Below are 17,844 nucleotides of genomic sequence, written 5' to 3' on the forward strand. Positions count from 1 at the left end.
AGTAACTCTGTCTCTAAGTCAAAGTTGTACAGCGTTAAAATTTGAATTGAAGGTTTACAAACTGCAGCTGACTGTCTTCATTATTCAGTGGAGTTATCATTCAAAAAAGTGCAACTTTAAGGATTCACAAAGAATCACAACTGAAAAACTCAAATTACAAATCAATCTGAAACATTTTAATTTCTATATAAAAAAAAATGTGAAGTCTGTATAAACCATGTTACAGTGATTTACTTACCTGTGATGTCAAAAGAAGCTGATGAATGAAGGAATGAAAATACGGCACATCACAAAGTTCTTTTATACATGCTTGTGGTTACACCTCCCATTTTGCGCAACTGTTTCTGTGTGTGTCACTGTCAGTGTAAAAAGTGGGATAATGGGTATTACACATCCTGTGTGTGGCATTCTTTCATTTCATGAGAAACTTTACTTATTGCTTGTTTTTTTTTTTTCAGGAAAATGAAACTACATTTACAGGAAAACAAGATTCATAAAGGTGAGGATTTATGGCCTTGGCAACTCTCATTGTGTGAGTGCTTGTTTCTTTTGCTCTCCTCCACTCGTTGCCATCTGGTGTGAGTGTGGCTGTGAATGACAGGTGTAGCAGCCCTTGGCATCAAGAACAACAGAAGAGTCTCTAACGGGTGCAGCCATTTATTTCCTCACCAAACACGGCTCATTCTCTGGACATCGTTGAGCACCGTGAAAACTATAAAATAAGAAAAAATTGATACCTGTACAGTCCCCTTGAACCTTAACAATAAGCAATATCAACAAATGCGCTTAAACTAAATCAGGTAAATTTAAAGAAAAAAATTAAGTAATTCTGAGATTTACAGTCACTGCTTAAATAAAGCAAAAACAAAGGCTGCTTAATCGGCATCAAGGTGTTTCACAGTTAAGTAAACGTATAACATCAGATCACATTGCATCACATACCTCAGTCCACTTGCCAAGGGTGCAAACTCCCGTGAACATGTAAACATTCGTCCTGTTTCTCATGGGGCGCTGCTAGCTTGAGCGACACACGTCTAAGTTATAAAGGGTTCAGAAAGTGTGCTTCTTAAACTAAAAAGGAAAAAATATTCCCATGTACCTAGGGAACCTGTTCTGCCGTCATCCATTGGGGGCACACTGCACAGTTTGCCTGCCACCCGGGGGTAAGCAGAGCTATTTCTCTACTTAGATGCTATTTTTGGTGGGACAATCTGGAGAAAGATGTGAGGAACTATCTCACGGCCTGTTCCATCTGCGCCCGGAGAAAGAGCAGCACATCTCGAGCTGCCACGTTGCTGAAACCGTCTACCCACATTCAAGTAAGACTGTCATCCTCTTGGTTATAGACAGATCCCCGAAGGCTGCCCGCTTCATTGCTCTCAATAAACTTCCCACTGCTTCTGAAACTGCTAAAATCTTAGTAAACCATGTTTTCAGACTCCGCAGAATCCGTACAGAAATAGTTTCTGACAGGGGGCCTCAATTTGTCCCCCAAGCCTGGAAGGTTTTTTCCTGTTCTTCCTTAGGAACCAAAGTCTGCCTGAGCTGTGGATTCAACTTCCAAACCAATGGGCACACAGAGAGGCTTAGACAAGAGCTTGAGGCCGCCCTGCAGCCCCAACCTATAACCCTTCCACTTGGCCTACTCAGTTGCCCTGGATTGGTTGCTGACAACTTTTTAACCTCTTTGGCTACAGGTCAGTCTCCGTTAAAAGCTTCTGTGGATTATGAACCATCTTTGTTCTCTTCTACAGAGTTAGATCTCACAGTGCGTTCTGTACAACTCCAATGTCAGCAGGTTTGTACATCCTCGCACCGCTTATGATAGAATATAAATTGCACTAAATGTGGACGTACATGGTGACGAAGGCCAACTGACATTAAATTTGCCAGTGCACCCACATGCAGGCATTGCTGCACAACTAGAGCATATTTAAGAATTATATCTTTTTAAAGTAATCACATTTTATATTAAATATAACAGAACACTGACCTTTGGTATTGAATCTAAAGAAGACATTTCTCCTGAAAATTAAGGTAGGACAGAAATCACTGGTGATATGATTTAAACAAATAAAAATGAAATCACATTTGTTAGAGCGAGCTACTATAAGTTCACAAAAACAAAAGCGAGGAAAACAGGGCTATTTACACACACACACACACACACACACACACACACACACACACACACACACACACACACACACACACACACACACACACACACACACACACACAGATAGGAAGAGGGGAAATGGATATAAATGCAGACAATCACAAGGGGAAGACAAAAGTCAACCGAAGACACAAAAGATGACCATCAAAATAAAGACAGGGGAAAATCCAATGTATAACTACTAACCATGAACACAAGAAACTCACACTGAACAGGAAAACATGACTTTGGCTAGTGTTAAAATTAAAACCTTGACAAACCCACTGTGCATATAAAAGAAAATAACAAAAGACAGATTTAAGGAATGTGAAGCATTTTATTAAGAATTCAAGGTAAATAACGGCATTGCATGCACTAAACTTTGTGGAAATGAAGTTCGCGTTTTCCTGTAAAACAAAAGTGAATATTACCACTTCTAGAGAACATAGGCACACAGACACACCCACAGACAAGCCAAGTCACGCACAGGTAAGCTGTGTCATGGGGAAGGGGGGAGGGGACACTAGAAGCATATAAAGCATTTTGTGGTGTGAGCCCTTTGTATTATCATTCATCAGTTCCCCTGTAGCAGGTGGAAAAACCCCAGCAACACTGTACTATAAGAGGATATTGCAGGTAGATTTTTATACAACATTTCCATTCAAATTAAAACATTTCACTTTAAAGATTTAAGAAGGAAATTTATAAATGTACTTTATGCTTTGTTTTTTTTTTCCCAGAACAGTGATGGCAGCTGTGAACTTATCCAGAAGCAAAGGAGTGACTGGTGTCACAACTACCAGGGGTTTATTCATCATTTTCACCCTGTTGGTTCTGGTCAACCTTTCAAGTTCACTGATAAAGAAGGACCAACTGGTAAAATGATTGTGATATATTTATATCTATATTTTTTGATCTGCCAGTTGTAGTTTTATTTTGTTACACTGTTTGCCTTCACATGTTTCACATGGCTGCTTGTGGACATTCTCTATCTGGATTTGCAGGAAGAACTGAAAGAAAACATTCAGAAGTTACAACAAGCAGCAGTGACAAGGAAGGTGAGTCTGTCTCTGTCCATGTTGTGCTCATGAATGAGTAATGTGGAATGTCTATAACTGCTAATATAAATATTTATAAATCTATTAAACAACCAAAGCTCCCCCCCCCCCCCCCAAAAAAAAAAAAGAATATAAAAGTATTTTTACACATTTGTCTCGTTTCATTTTCTCCTCCAGGATATTCTCAAGTTAGACAGATTCTATATCCCACTATTCTATGATGATTTTATGCACTTAATGGACATTTTGTCTGAAACTCTAAATACAACAATGGGAGATTTTCCACCAGTGTTGGGTTTAATGAATGACGTGTACATAGACAAATACCTTGAGACGACAGCTGGAGAAATCCAGGACTATGACGAGAAACTAAATGTTGTGATGGAGCGGCTAACACACCTAGAGAAACATAAAGATGAATTGTAACACATTAGTCTACATCCGTCTCTTATATTGTGTGTATTGTGTTTGTAAATCTTCTCCTTTGTACCGTGCAGTTTCAGTTTCAGTTTTTGCCTTGAGAGTGGCCTTGATATTTTAAATTGTTGAATAAAGCTAACTGTAAACTTGTGTTTGACCTGAAAAAATAACTTGTCAAGTTTTTTTTTCCTCTCATTATCTTCATTATAAAAAAGTTGTAATGAAAGTACAAACCAATGATCATGGGGATTTTGTGTGTGAAGTAGTTGATAGTTATTATCGATTTATATAAAATACTTTAATGTGAATAAAAATTGTTAATAAAACTGTTATCCTTTGCTTTTTTTTTTTTTTTTTCCCTTTTTCCCAGAAGGAAGTACAGCAACTGTGGCTGATTGGTGTCCATTGTTTGCTGACTCACAAAATTTAAATTCTATAACCCACAAAGGAGAGAATATCAATCAGCTGTTTAGCTGCTTTTGACTAACTCGTTAATATACTCTATATTTTATATATCCTCTCTTTCACTGCCATTCTGAAATAAAAGGGCCAGGCTATGTTTTCTAGTTATACCTCAATGAGGTGATGAGGATAATGAACTATCTGGTCAAGTTCTCTTTAATGCTACCGGACTAAAAGCACAGGAATATTGTAGACTAAATCTTTGATTTTTATGAAACATCAACCACCAAAGATGTACATTTCTTTGTCAAGTACAATTAGTAAAATGAACTATTTTAAAGGATATCTGAAGAATCATTGTCTGCGAATAAAGACATTAAAGTTGTTATAAATGCATATTTTTAAAAACTGTGAAATTCACAAGAAAAGACGACAGCTGTGGCTGACTGCTGAAATTGGCAGTGTGCAAACCTACAACACATGCAATCATTATCAAATGATAACATGTGAGAAACACAGAAACACAAGTTTTTGCATCTATTTGATGCAAAAACTTGTACTTCTTATACTTTTGTTTTCAGTGTTTGCATCACATTATGAACACTAGTATCTCCATAGATAGTTACCAGGTTATAAATATATTACTTCATGCTAATGTTGCAATATAAGTAGTGTCCATTTTAGTGTTAAGATATACTATTGATCATATGATAAAGATTATTTGAATATTAAATGAAAAACTGAAAACTGGAATTATTGGAAAAGTGGAATATGAACTGGTCTCATTTTTAACAAAAGTGATGCTGGCTCTAACACTGGATTACATTTGCTTTCTGTTCATTTGTATAGTCTTTTACAATGTGTAAAAAAACATTTATTTGTCCTTATAAGCAGTCCATGTGTTAAACAAACCCAGTCTCAGGGCAGTTTGTAAAATAATCCCAGGAAAACCATCTAGATTTTCCTGTTCATGTACACAAACGGTACAGTGAGTAACATGCCTAAACTCCTCCCTTTTCTGCCACATGCTTCTGTCGTGGCTGCTGTTAATATATGGAATATTCTTCAGCTGTTTAACAGTCTGATGAGCCTTAATTTCCATAAAGTGGATCATATTACATCTGTGAAATGAAAGAGAAAGCACAGTTCACTTAAAGTATTTGTAGTGTTTGAGTCCCTTGTATTTTCAGTCTACACCTGTACCGTGCAGCCGCTCTTTCTCCTTTCAGCAGGCAGGTAAGATCAGCAAAACTGCATCATAAGATGGTTTATAGTTAATACTTTTTATACAATATATTAATAACATAAAACAGGAAACATAGATTTAATTCTTCATTCATCATTTCATTTATTTCCTGTCATTTTCTCTCCAGAAGATTTTATTTCACCAGTGATGGCAGCAGCAGGCGTCTCCAAAAGCAGAGGACTGACTGGTGTCAGAAACACCAAAGCTGTAATCATCTTCTTGCTGCTGTCCCTGGTTTATGAGGCAAATTCACAGACAACTGAGGAATATTTGAATGTAAAATTAAAGTCACTATAAGTTACTATAACTTTTTCCTTCACTTACAGTTGTTAATATGTAGTTCTTAGGCAACTGATGCATCCTGTTTTTTCAAATTTCAGAAAATCAAGGCCGGCTTAGGAGAAGCTGATGAAAAACTACAGTTTCTTCAGTCCATCCAGGAACTAATAAAGACATCATCATTTTCAGAGGATTTTCCACCACTGATGGATTTCACAAATAACTTGATTCACTTCATTGAGAAATCCAAGATGCTGTTAGAAAGAAAGGAAAAAGAATTTGAAAGAAATGAAGGACAACCTAAAACTCAATGGAAGCAGAACTTTTAGCTATGCTTTAGACTTTGGTATCATTGTTTTTCATTGTTGTTACTATTTTGATTAAAGAGCTGGATGGGACATGTATTTGTTTTGCTTTTACCATTACTGAATTGTGATTTGTTTTCTTTGCTGAAACTCTGCAACATTATGTTTTGTCCACTTACGTTGTTTTTTAAACACAGAGGTGCTGTCAGCAATACTGGCATGACATGTTGACAGTAAAAGACAAATATCATTCCCATGTTTTGCAAATAGATTTTGCATTTTTGTCTTTGTATTGGATTCTAGTGATGTCTTTGCCCCAGACATGGAGGCCACTGTATAGGCATGCATCTGCCTCTACTCTTGCACCATTGAAAATTGTTGTGTTGATCATTCAAGTTTATAGAACTCACTTCATATCTTTTGTTAGTTTTTATGGATCTTCAGCATGGTAATGGGGGCTAGCCCCAAATACTTTTTCTAGTTTGAATAAATAATATCATACTAATTGCTCTTTTTGCTTGTGTACTTTTTTTTAAATTTTATGATATATATATATATATATATATGTATATATATATGTACATATATATATATATATATATATATGTATATATATATACATATATATATATACATATATATATATGTATATATATATGTACATATATATATATATATATATATGTATATATATATACGTATATATATATACATATACATATATATATCATAAAATTTAAAAAAAAGTACACAAGCAAAAAGAGCAATTAGTATGATATTATTTATTCAAACTAGAAAAAGTATTTGGGGCTAGCCCCCATTACCATGCTGAAGATCCATAAAAACTAACAAAAGATATGAAGTGAGTTCTATAAACTTGAATGATCAACACAACAATTTTCAATGGTGCAAGAGTAGAGGCAGATGCATGCCATGCCATGATGCCGCTCCCACCACGATGCCGCAATGGGCAACCGCCCATGTTGTGATGTCAACCTAAAAGCTCACTAGAGCATGGAGTAGAAAAAATTGTTCAGAATATGCAGAGACAAGAGCTCTCCTCCTCCACATTTACAGTATCACCAGCGGCGTGCAGCAGGCATCCTGCTGAACTGATCTGAGCCAGAGATCAAGGCAGAGAAGGTAGGGGATGGAAAGATTGAGGCAGAGAAAGAGAGAAGAGAACAGAGAAGAAAAAAAGAAAAAAAAAGAAAAAAGAAAAAGAATTTTTTTTTATTATAATATGTTATTTCACAACAATAACTGATGGGTTTCTATTCTTATAAACAGGACTAGACAAACACTACTTTGTTGAAAACAAAAGTGAAAGGGCTGCTCACATTCACGAGATGCAAATGAGTTAAGAGACACTGTATATAAAGCATCTGTGGCATGTCATCTCATTTTAGTTTCATTCTCCACCTGTACGGTACAGCAGCTCTTCTTACATTCGCACAGCAGGTAAGAGGAGTAATCATGCACAATAATATGATTTATATTGATTTATATTTACGGAATAAGTTTATGAATATATATATATATATATATATATATATATATATATATATATATATATATATATATATATTCATAAACTTATTAACTCTAAAGCTTGTTCCACTTCTAAGAGCGATGGCAGCAGCAGCCTTTTCCAGAACCAGGGGGCCAGCTATAGCCAACAAAGGCTTATTACTCATCTTCTCTCTGCTGTGCCTTGTTTCAGTCGCAAGTTCCCTCTATACCCAAGGCCAGGTGATGAATTGACTTTTGCTGAATTCCCTTCTATGACTCAACAATTACACACTTATGTGTATATGTACAGTCTAAGTCATCACAATTAGCTGCTGAATTTTTTTCTTTATTTGCAATGGGTCACACAGATGATGCTTGAGCAGATGAAGAGAGTCATAAAAGAAGCAGACAGATGGAAGGTGGGTCAGTCAGTCTCCAAGTTTTAAAATCTGCTGTGTGTAGGCAGAAAAGAAGGGTTAAAAAATACCTTAATAAATCCATTTTACTTTACACTATCTACAGTGATATATGGCAAGTCTTGCAAGTATAGCAAATGCATTACATACAGTGTAGAATAATATGGTAAATTTAAATGTTCTTATTGTTTTCTGTTAGGCAGAAGACAAATATAGAAAGGAAACAATCACAAAACTATTTGATCTTTCAAGTTCACTGACCCACAAGGACCAACTGGTAAATTAATATTTAATAATTGCTGTGGTTTTCATTGTGTTCTTCAGCAGCTGTCACACTCACCGTGCTCTCCTTTTTTCTGGAAAATATTCAGGAACTATTCCAGGAAACCCTACGCAGCGCTGTAAAACAAGAGGAAACGCTGAAGGTGGGTCTGTCAGTTACTCACATGTTGACTGAGAAAGTCTTTAATTCATAAAACTAATAACTCGAAGCCTACAGTAACATCAGCATACCTTCAGGCATCTGATACACTGCAAATGGACAACAAATGGAATGAAATGTTATATCATTTGTGCTAAAATGTTTATTTTTCTCATTCAGGCAGGATACAAGTACAAAATGGCAGCAACAGTATTGGATGAACTGTTTGAGAAATACATCCGTCAGTGGGAACTGGATATGTTATCAGCTGATTATCCACCAGTGAAGGAAGTAATTAAGGTTGGTTTGCACTTTATGAAGAACTTCCGAACTTACATGGACAAGAAGATGACTTTGCTACAAGAATAGAGAACAGGAAAGAAACTGGGTGTGATGGGCAGCTTCATAAAACTGTAGAAGAAACAACAAATTGAACTGCTTACATTTCTGTCTCTATGTCTGTTCTAGTTTGCGCATATTTAGTTTTTATGAAAACCATTTTTTGTTGTTTCTAAATCATAAAAAAAATACATACATTTCCTTCAAGTTATACATATGTGACTTCTTTATATTAATTTGGCACAAAGTTGTAGTAAACTGGGGAGTTCTTTTGTTTTACTGATCTTGGCCAGTGATTCTTTTATTTAGACATTATACGTTTCTATGCATTCTAAATAAATGTGCTATGTAAAGAATTTTTCTTGTGCTTCCTTTGTCAAACCCTAAAGTAAAAACGAAAAAAATCAGAGATGATATATGTAGAAACTGTATCATAATCCCCTATTTACTGACAACAAAGATGATGACAGGGTTTTTTGCTTCCTATGGTTTGATCATAAGTCCTTCAGGTCAAGCATAAATGATGGAATCATTAATCCATTTTTAGATATTTGTTTATATGTCCAAAGTATTTAGATAATCAAATATTTCTTCATTTTATTTTTATCTATTTATTTACTCACTTTCCTGCTATTTTACCTCTGTCCAGCCCAACAGTGGATAATGGGTGTTATTAGTGGAAATCAGCTAATAGATATCGGCCTGTAGTGGCCTTCTACAGCTGCTAGTTTCTTCTGAAGGTTGTTATGACTCATTCAGATTGAGGATCACTAACAAGAGCATGGAAAGACTCCAGAATCTACTCTCACTGGTTTCCCCAGCAGAATTTGCTTTCCCTGCGGCAGGTGCATGCACTGGGAAGGGAGAGCAGATCCAGTTGACTCCATTACAATCGACAAGAGTCTGGTCACCAGTCTGTTGCAGGGCTAACACATGTACACAGACAACTGTTCGCACTCTCTCCCTGCAACAAAACATTACCTGTCCTTTTATTAACTGCAAATATTAGCTTCTTCATGACTAATTCATTTGCTAGTTAATTAAGTTACGAGTAAAATGATTATTCGCAGATTCACAGTAAATATCCTGATTAGCTTCAATGTATCTATAATAAATATGTAATTTAAGTTTGTTGTTGTTTAACACAGATTTCAGAGGAGCATTGTTGCTTCATCCTTAATAGTTTAAAGAAGAACTGAATTAGAAATCAAAGGTCCTTAAAAGTTTTTTCTGCTCCCAGACCCTCGAAGACAAATTTCACCCATGAGAGCTGACAGGATACGATTTTTAAAAAAAGTGACATTATTAGAAACAAAGGTGAGCAACAATACTTAATATGTGCTTTTAACATAACTGTCATTTACATAGTGGTCTTGTATTTGTTAAACATTTTCCAGGATGGTATCTGGCAGTTTCTTCCACAGAAGAATCCAGAGAAGTTTCATTCATCACTGTGGGACTGGTTTCACCTAAAAAGCTCATTTCATTCATTCCCCATACGTTCGTTTATGGAAATGTTTCAGAGAGACTGATTTCTCTACCAGAGGGTGAACCAGTGTGTTTCCATAGATTACCTCTTTATGAATGTACTTCTTAACCCTTTCACACATAGCAGTCACTACAGTAGACAGCTATTCAAAGGCTGTTTTCTTGTATTTGTGTCAGTGTTGATGGTATATGTCAAGAGATGTATTCTTAAACACTTTTTCAGTTGAGAATCAGAGAGGAGAAACACAGTTTTACTTGTATACAAGGGCAGCACAGAGCACTCGCACTGAGAGTGAGGGCTCTGAGACTCGCAGCTCTGTGACTGACTCTGTGACTGCCCTGGTCTTTATTTATACATCAGTGGGTGTTTGTTCCTTACATTGGAATGTGGATGTGTATATGTATTTGTGTGTGTGTGTGTGTGTGTGTGTGTGTGTGTGTGTGTGTGTGTGTGTGTGTGTGTGTGTGTGTGTGTGTGTGCCAAAGTGTGACACCATAAACGACTTCCCTAAACCTGCTGGTCTGGAAAATCCAACAGTTCATCTAAATGTATAAAAGGCACTTAGACTAAAACTGACACAGCTACGTTTATCCTACCGTAAAACAATAAAAGAAGGTACGACCTTTCCCATGCTCCTAGGATGTGGGGGTGAATGCCAGAACACCCTGGAATGTTACAGACCTCCTAGGATGAGACATTCTTTCAATATACCACCAACTATATACTTCTAAACACAAATGATTACATGCAGTATCCTACCACAAGTAAACTTATATTATTAAAAGATTATACTGACTACTAAGTACAATTTTCTATTGACAGTATACTTGCACATAAACCACTACATTGGACACTGATGTGTCACTCCATACCCTGCCACCCACTGGTCAGCCAGTGTTGTCCACCTAAGTGGACATGTAAAAAACTCTTTGAAAAGTACATGTTAAAAAAAAGTTCAAAAATCTTGTTTTCATGCCTAAAGATGAATAAAAATACTTAAGAAAAAAAAATTTGATTGAGGTTGTCATAATTCATATGTGAAAGGGTTAAAGGAAGACAAGTGTTTGTCCTCTGTTGTTCCTAAGGTACAGTGAATGATATTAAGGGGAAGAGGTCAACACTGGGGGGAGGGGGGGACACAAGAAGCAGAAGTGCTTTCAAGAAGCAGCCACAGTGAGGACACAGCCACCTTACACTGAGGTCAGAGCTCAGAATTTTAAAAAGCATCTGAAACAGCTCAGGTTGGAAAGAAGCCTTTTATTCTAGCTGTTGTTAGGGCTCAAACCCTGGTGCAACCCTGAATTGGATAAGAGGAAGAGGATGGATGAATGGTATTCCAATTATGTAATCTGATAATTTACAAACTGAAATTATCTAATCAGAATGTAAGTAAGGATTATACAAATGAGAAAGCAGACAGAGGTGTGACATAAATATAAATGTATTATCTGACATACGAGGACAGCTACAAGTAGTCTGAAAAACAGTTTGCAGGTCTGTCAGCATGAGACATTCTCACATAGAAGACATTGTTAGTCTCTAATTCATTTGACCATAATTGGGTCATAATTAGACCAGCATTTCTCAGATATTATGCTGTACTGTACAATCTTACTGACACAGGATTGAAGCTGCATGATGCAAATAAAATGACTAAATCCTCCTTTTTATGGTTTATCGGTTTCAAACCAGCAGAAAAAGAATTCAGAAGAAGTCGCAGAAGAAATATATGAGGCCGTGTAGTGAAATGTTTTTTTTTTCTTGTTATCATAAGACATTTGGAGTGATGGCTTCTACAACTTTGGTTGTGCATAAACTAAAGCTTACAGTCTAAGAAGTCAGAGTGTTGATATTAATGAGAGACATAAGGAAAAGATTAAAACAGCAACTGCATTTGTAGTGACTCTCAAAATTTCTGAAGGTTAAGAAAAAAAAATCACTTTACCAGTTGGTTCTCATCTATGTTGAATGTACCAGTTGGTCCTTGTCTACCAGGGCACTTGAAAGACAAACCAGACACAGCAGGGTGAACATGAGGAACAGGCCTTTGGTGGTGCTGGAAACAGTCACTGCTGCCATCGCTGTTCTGTCTCTAAGAAGAAAATGTACATTGTAAAGCATGAAGAGTTGAATGGGAAATGTACAAACTCCAGCTGAACATCTTTAAATTCCAGCGGAGTTATTTCAAAAAAAAAAAAGAAAAAAGAAAAAAGAGTATAAAATCAATGCGTTACATTGCATCACAAAGGAAATAATTAAAATAGAACTGAATCTAAAATGTCACATCACAATGTCCTTTTACACACATACTTATTTTTCCACCTCCCCTTTTGCTCAGCTTAACGCTGCTGTGTGTTTGTTTCCTGGTTTCCTGGTGTGCAGAAACAGTCACACTTACCTGAGCTTATTGTTGTAACTCAGCTTTCACTTTTGTTTCACAGATATTTCCCTGATCCTGCCAATATTGAAACTAAATGATTTGTGTCATATGCTTACCTTGATATATATATAGCTGGTTATCTTCTGTGTAGCGATGAAAATGTATGCAGTGTTTTCTTACAGTACTGCCTAAGGGAAACAAGTTTAATGTGAACAGAATTGTTCCCAGCACAGAATTCTTTGAAACTCAATGACTAACTTTTGTACATGAAGCAGACTCCCAACTTACATTTACAAACTGAAATTTGTCAGATAGATATGATTCAAACCAGTGCAGTGCATTTCCTTAAACTGGGAACAGTGTCTTCCAGTGTCTGTGGTAAAATAGTGCTCAGATCTTTTGTGTGTGTTTTTGGGTGGGTTGTTTGCAGGTGTGTTGCACTGTGTTTGTATGTGTGTAGATGCAGTAAAACTTTCATCTTAGCTTAACTTTGAAGCTCAGGCTTTCATATTTGTTTTACAAATAACTTCATTTGCCTGTTTGTCTTTACAGGAACATGCACAGTGTCGCTGTGAGACAGATGCAAATGCCTTAATGACAACATGAGGAGAAAAAAAGTGAAGCACTGCAGAGTGCACTAAATTCTAAATGCAATCTTTAAATATATTTTAAAACTGAACAAGTTTGTTTATCTTTACATCATTTGTAAATGGGTCAGGTAAATTTTAGTTAATCCACTTTTGTGGCTGACTGCTGGGGATATGGCAAAAAAAGTTGTATATTTTGAGATAGATATTCTGACAACAAACAGTAGCAGTAGCAGGTTAATGTTTTTATTATGTGTCAGGTCATACAAACATTTTTTCCACCGCAGAAATTAAGTAATGGTTGAAAAAAAAATCGAAATTCTGTAAATGTATTCCCTGAACATTATCTTTAACACATAAAATCCTCTGGGCAATGATAGCTAACAGTAAAATCCTAGTTTATGTAAAATTGTAAAGAAGGGGGACACTTCAAAAAAGTTAAACCAAACTTAAACAAGTACTATATGATAAGGGAACTAAACAGATGCAACATTAGAGAAAAAGGAAATCACTGAGACGGAAGTTACAATTCAGCTTGCAGTTCCTCAAGGAATTCAATAAATTCATTCTGTTTTTGTAGTTTCTTTACATTTTCTTCTATTTCCCCTCCCAACTGCTCTTTCACCCTATCAATGTAAGCCTCAATTTTCTTCAACATCTCTGTATTGAAGTCCGTTAGTTGTTTGATCTCAGTCACTTGTTGTTTGAACTCAGTCTGATGGGAGAACATTTAATTAATTTCATAACATTCCACAAATTCAGTTTACTCTTGCCACATTATATTTTGTCATACATGTACTCGAGTCACTTATTACAGCTCCTAATGCACCAGTATTCTTAGACAATGTTTGACAGGTATGTGAGAAACATGTACCGACCTTCAGTTTTTCTAGCTGCTCGTGTGATTTCTGATAGTTTTCTTTGAATTTTTCCTGAAATTCCAAAGTAAACATTGTTTATGTTTTTTCTTTGTTTGTTTGTTTTGGTAACGGTATGAACAGTGAAAGGTGGTGGATTGGCCAGATACTGGCCAAAATGCTGGGTGAAAAACCCAGGCAATGACAAACAAGGTTTTGTAAGGAAGAGCTTTTATGGCCGTGGCAACACTCAGTGTTGACTGCCTTCGTCTTTTGTTTCCCTCCTCTTTTACTTCAGACCTGTCTCTTTCTTCCCAATTCTACTGTCCGTTGAGAATGTGTGTGTGAATCACAGTGGTCACAGTATTTTTTAGGTCTTCTGAGTGCGTGACATTCCAACTCAATCAACCAGTTACTGACAGGTCATCCATTCGATTTCCGGTTTTCAAAGTCCCGATTCGATTCAACTTAGCCTCAGACAGTCAGAAATATTATAATTCTGATCATTTATCAGTACTGACTTCATCAGAATTGTGAACATCACAGCAGATGCCTTTGTGTGAAAGTAACTAAGAATAAAACACAGAAAAACATGAAGGAGATTTTCCTGGTCTGGCTTTTTATAGCAGATAACCTTAAAGATATTCTACAATGTTCTGCATATAAAGTTTAAATTTCTTCAGTATTGAACAACAGAAAAAATAGGCTTTCTTGTCCGAGGTCATTTAAGTGAAAAAAAGAAAAGAAAAAGACAGCAGCCACAGCGCTGTAAACAACGGTAGACTGGTGGGTAATAAGCGAATGAATAATACAGAAAACAGAGATTGGAGACGGGAAACTGTTCTTGAAGTACAGAGAGAGCTAGAGAGAGAGCTAGCTGTGCATGGAGTGTGATTTTAATAGTCGTGGAAGCAAAACGGCAAAATTCAGCTCGGTGAATTTTGGTTGGAGAGAGACAAAACCTGCAGCTCAGAATCAGCGCAAAAAGACGTAAACACAGCGCGGACCGGACGCATCAGATTCGCTAAGCTCCGACAGCGTGTCCGTCTGCGGGCCGTCGGGTGAGAAAGCCGAGAAAGACAAAGTTAATTCTGATGCGTCGGGTCCGCTCTGTGTTTACGTCTTTGTGTGGAGTCCGTGTACCTGCTCTCATTTGCTGTTTGGTTGTTGTTGAACTGGTTTTGTGAGCTTTAATCTGAGAATCTGGCGTTTCTGGCAAAACACAGTTATGTTTAAAAGTCGATTCAGGATTTAATGAATTGATATCGCTTTATTCAAGCTACTTACCTCCCACTTCCACCTGCACTTTCAACTGGACCACGGGCAATCAGAGAGGTCCCGCCCCTTACTATCTCTGATTGGTTTAGTCCACGATATGGGCAAAATGTGTGTCTGTTGTTGACCACAGGGAAGGTTGCAGATTTTTTTTTTTTGCTACCCGAACATTTGGTCGCACAGGTGCAACCAAATATTTTTTTTAGTCGCACCACTGAAAAATTTGGTCGCATTTGCGACCAAATTGGTCGCACTCTAGAGCCCTGCAGGTGCAGGTTTCTGGCATCTCTGCTTGATTACACAACTCTCTTTTTTTGTGGGTTTGCGTGCATGCGTTATTTTCATAGTTTTCTGTGAAGTGAAAGTATTTTATTTATCAGTGAGTGTCACCGTGACATTATGAGGGGCAAAGAACTGCATAAAGTTATGCAGAAGAAAAACATTGTAGGTCATGAATAATATTTAGGACATTGCCAAAAGAGAAAAAAATGCCTTTTATACTGCAGTTGATGCAGGGAGTTTTAAAATTTCTTATTCTGTATATTAAATAAAACTGCATGTATGTGTGTGTGTGTGTGTGTGTGAGTGATGTGTTGCAAAGTTAATTATTTGGTGAAACCCTGATATGTTCATCTGGTTCCCTTGTCAGGGCTTACTAAGACACTTAATGGAAATAAGTCATCAGCAACATGTAGATACATGGCACCTTAAGAAAAATTACCCCACTGCTTCACTCACATGTTCAGCTCAAAATATGAAACAGATTCCCTGACCAATTATCAGTTTGCTATTCATTCTTTCACTTTGGATATTCCCTCAGGCTAACAGGGAATGCAGTAACTCATTTGGTTTTGTTACAGTTTTTTCTGAATGCTTAAACCCTAACTGTGATTCTTATAGCACAATTTCTGAAACTATTAATACTTATAGCAAAACCATTCTGTTAGGGGTGAACAGTTATCAAACACTCAGGTGAAGAAATGACACTCAGACAGTTCAACAGTTAACGTGCACGGGTGAGAGCTCAGAGAGAGTCACAACCCTACACTTGTCTTGCATCTTTATTTATACACTTCAGTAAAGTGATGTCACATGGCAAAGGAAAGATAAAACAGGAACTTAGCTACACGCTCTTCACTCGTGGGGAGAGAACATGTAGTTGCTGGAACTTAATCTAACAACAACAGCTTGTTTTCACAACTCATTGTGGTGTTGTGATGTGATTGTTCAGAGAGTTCATGATAGAAAGACATTTGCATAAGCAGAAATATTAAACACAATCTAACAATAACAGCTTGTCTTCATGACTCATTGTGGTGTTGTGATGTGACTGTTCAGAGAGTTCATGATAGAAAGACATTTGCATAAGCAGAAATATCAAACACTTATCAGTATATCACTCAGTTGCATTTCATGACAATAAAACTTAAAAATCCCTTAACACATTCACTGAGTTTGCAAAACTAAAAGCACAAACACTGCTTTGAACTTAGTTTACCATTTTGTAACACACACTTTGCAAACCTGTAGCTACAATCCACTGCACAGCACTCTTTTGCCTAACTGTAAACACAAAAGGAAAAGATTAAAACAGCAACTGCATTTGTAGTGACTCTCAAAATTTCTGAAGGTTAAGAAAAAAAAAAATCACTTTACCAGTTGGTTCTCATCTATGTTGAATGTACCAGTTGGTCCTTGTCTACCAGGGCACTTGAAAGACAAACCAGACACAGCAGGGTGAACATGAGGAACAGGCCTTTGGTGGTACTGGAAACAGTCACTGCTGCCATCGCTGTTCTGTCTCTAAGAAGAAAATGTACATTGTAAAGCATGAAGAGTTGAATGGGAAATGTACAAACTCCAGCTGAACATCTTTAAATTCCAGCGGAGTTATTTCAAAAAAAAAAGAAAAAAGAAAAAAGAGTATAAAATCAATGCGTTACATTGCATCACAAAGGAAATAATTAAAATAGAACTGAATCTAAAATGTCACATCACAATGTCCTTTTACACACATACTTATTTTTCCACCTCCCCTTTTGCTCAGCTTAACGCTGCTGTGTGTTTGTTTCCTGGTTTCCTGGTGTGCAGAAACAGTCACACTTACCTGAGCTTATTGTTGTAACTCAGCTTTCACTTTTGTTTCACAGATATTTCCCTGATCCTGCCAATATTGAAACTAAATGATTTGTGTCATATGCTTACCTTGATATATATATAGCTGGTTATCTTCTGTGTAGCGATGAAAATGTATGCAGTGTTTTCTTACAGTACTGCCTAAGGCAAACAAGTTTAATGTGAACAGAATTGTTCCCAGCACAGAATTCTTTGAAACTCAATGACTAACTTTTGTACATGAAGCAGACTCCCAACTTACATTTACAAACTGAAATTTGTCAGATAGATATGATTCAAACCAGTGCAGTGCATTTCCTTAAACTGGGAACAGTGTCTTCCAGTGTCTGTGGTAAAATAGTGCTCAGATCTTTTGTGTGTGTTTTTGGGTGGGTTGTTTGCAGGTGTGTTGCACTGTGTTTGTATGTGTGTAGATGCAGTAAAACTTTCATCTTAGCTTAACTTTGAAGCTCAGGCTTTCATATTTGTTTTACAAATAACTTCATTTGCCTGTTTGTCTTTACAGGAACATGCACAGTGTCGCTGTGAGACAGATGCAAATGCCTTAATGACAACATGAGGAGA

General features: G+C 36.7%; 2 protein-coding genes across 2 annotated transcripts; both read left to right on the forward strand.

Annotated features, from left to right (window-relative positions):
- Nucleotides 1-2,723: 2,723 nt before the first annotated feature.
- On the forward strand, nt 2,724-3,898 carry LOC146675275 (uncharacterized). Its single transcript, XM_085400365.1, has 4 exons — nt 2,724-2,794; nt 2,899-3,034; nt 3,163-3,216; nt 3,394-3,898. Exons 2-4 carry the CDS (start codon nt 2,906-2,908, stop codon nt 3,640-3,642), a joined length of 432 nt encoding a protein of 143 aa, XP_085256491.1. The 5' UTR covers nt 2,724-2,794; nt 2,899-2,905; the 3' UTR covers nt 3,643-3,898.
- A 3,602-nt stretch (nt 3,899-7,500) lies between these two features.
- LOC146675276 (uncharacterized) lies at nt 7,501-8,654 on the forward strand. The gene is made up of 5 exons (XM_085400366.1): nt 7,501-7,620; nt 7,749-7,799; nt 7,996-8,073; nt 8,168-8,221; nt 8,398-8,654. The coding sequence occupies exons 1-5, from the start codon at nt 7,501-7,503 to the stop codon at nt 8,584-8,586; spliced, it is 492 nt and encodes a 163-aa protein (XP_085256492.1). The 3' UTR covers nt 8,587-8,654.
- Nucleotides 8,655-17,844: the final 9,190 nt, after the last annotated feature.

The sequence above is a fragment of the Rhamphochromis longiceps genome, linkage group LG3 (assembly GCF_057381845.1).
Source record: "Rhamphochromis longiceps isolate RC_006_pf linkage group LG3, R_longiceps_female_GT1.1, whole genome shotgun sequence".
NCBI lineage: Eukaryota > Metazoa > Chordata > Actinopteri > Cichliformes > Cichlidae > Rhamphochromis > Rhamphochromis longiceps.

Coding starts and splice junctions, on each gene's coding strand:
- LOC146675276 (XM_085400366.1), top strand. CDS start 7,501: ATGGCAGCAGCAGCCTTTTCCAGAACCAGGGGGCCAGCTATAGCCAAC. Junction 7,621..7,748: donor CCCTCTATACCCAAGGCCAG/GTGATGAATTGA, acceptor TGGGTCACACAG/ATGATGCTTGAGCAGATGAA. Junction 8,222..8,397: donor AACAAGAGGAAACGCTGAAG/GTGGGTCTGTCA, acceptor TTTCTCATTCAG/GCAGGATACAAGTACAAAAT.
- LOC146675275 (XM_085400365.1), top strand. CDS start 2,906: ATGGCAGCTGTGAACTTATCCAGAAGCAAAGGAGTGACTGGTGTCACA. Junction 3,035..3,162: donor TGATAAAGAAGGACCAACTG/GTAAAATGATTG, acceptor CTGGATTTGCAG/GAAGAACTGAAAGAAAACAT. Junction 3,217..3,393: donor AAGCAGCAGTGACAAGGAAG/GTGAGTCTGTCT, acceptor TTTCTCCTCCAG/GATATTCTCAAGTTAGACAG.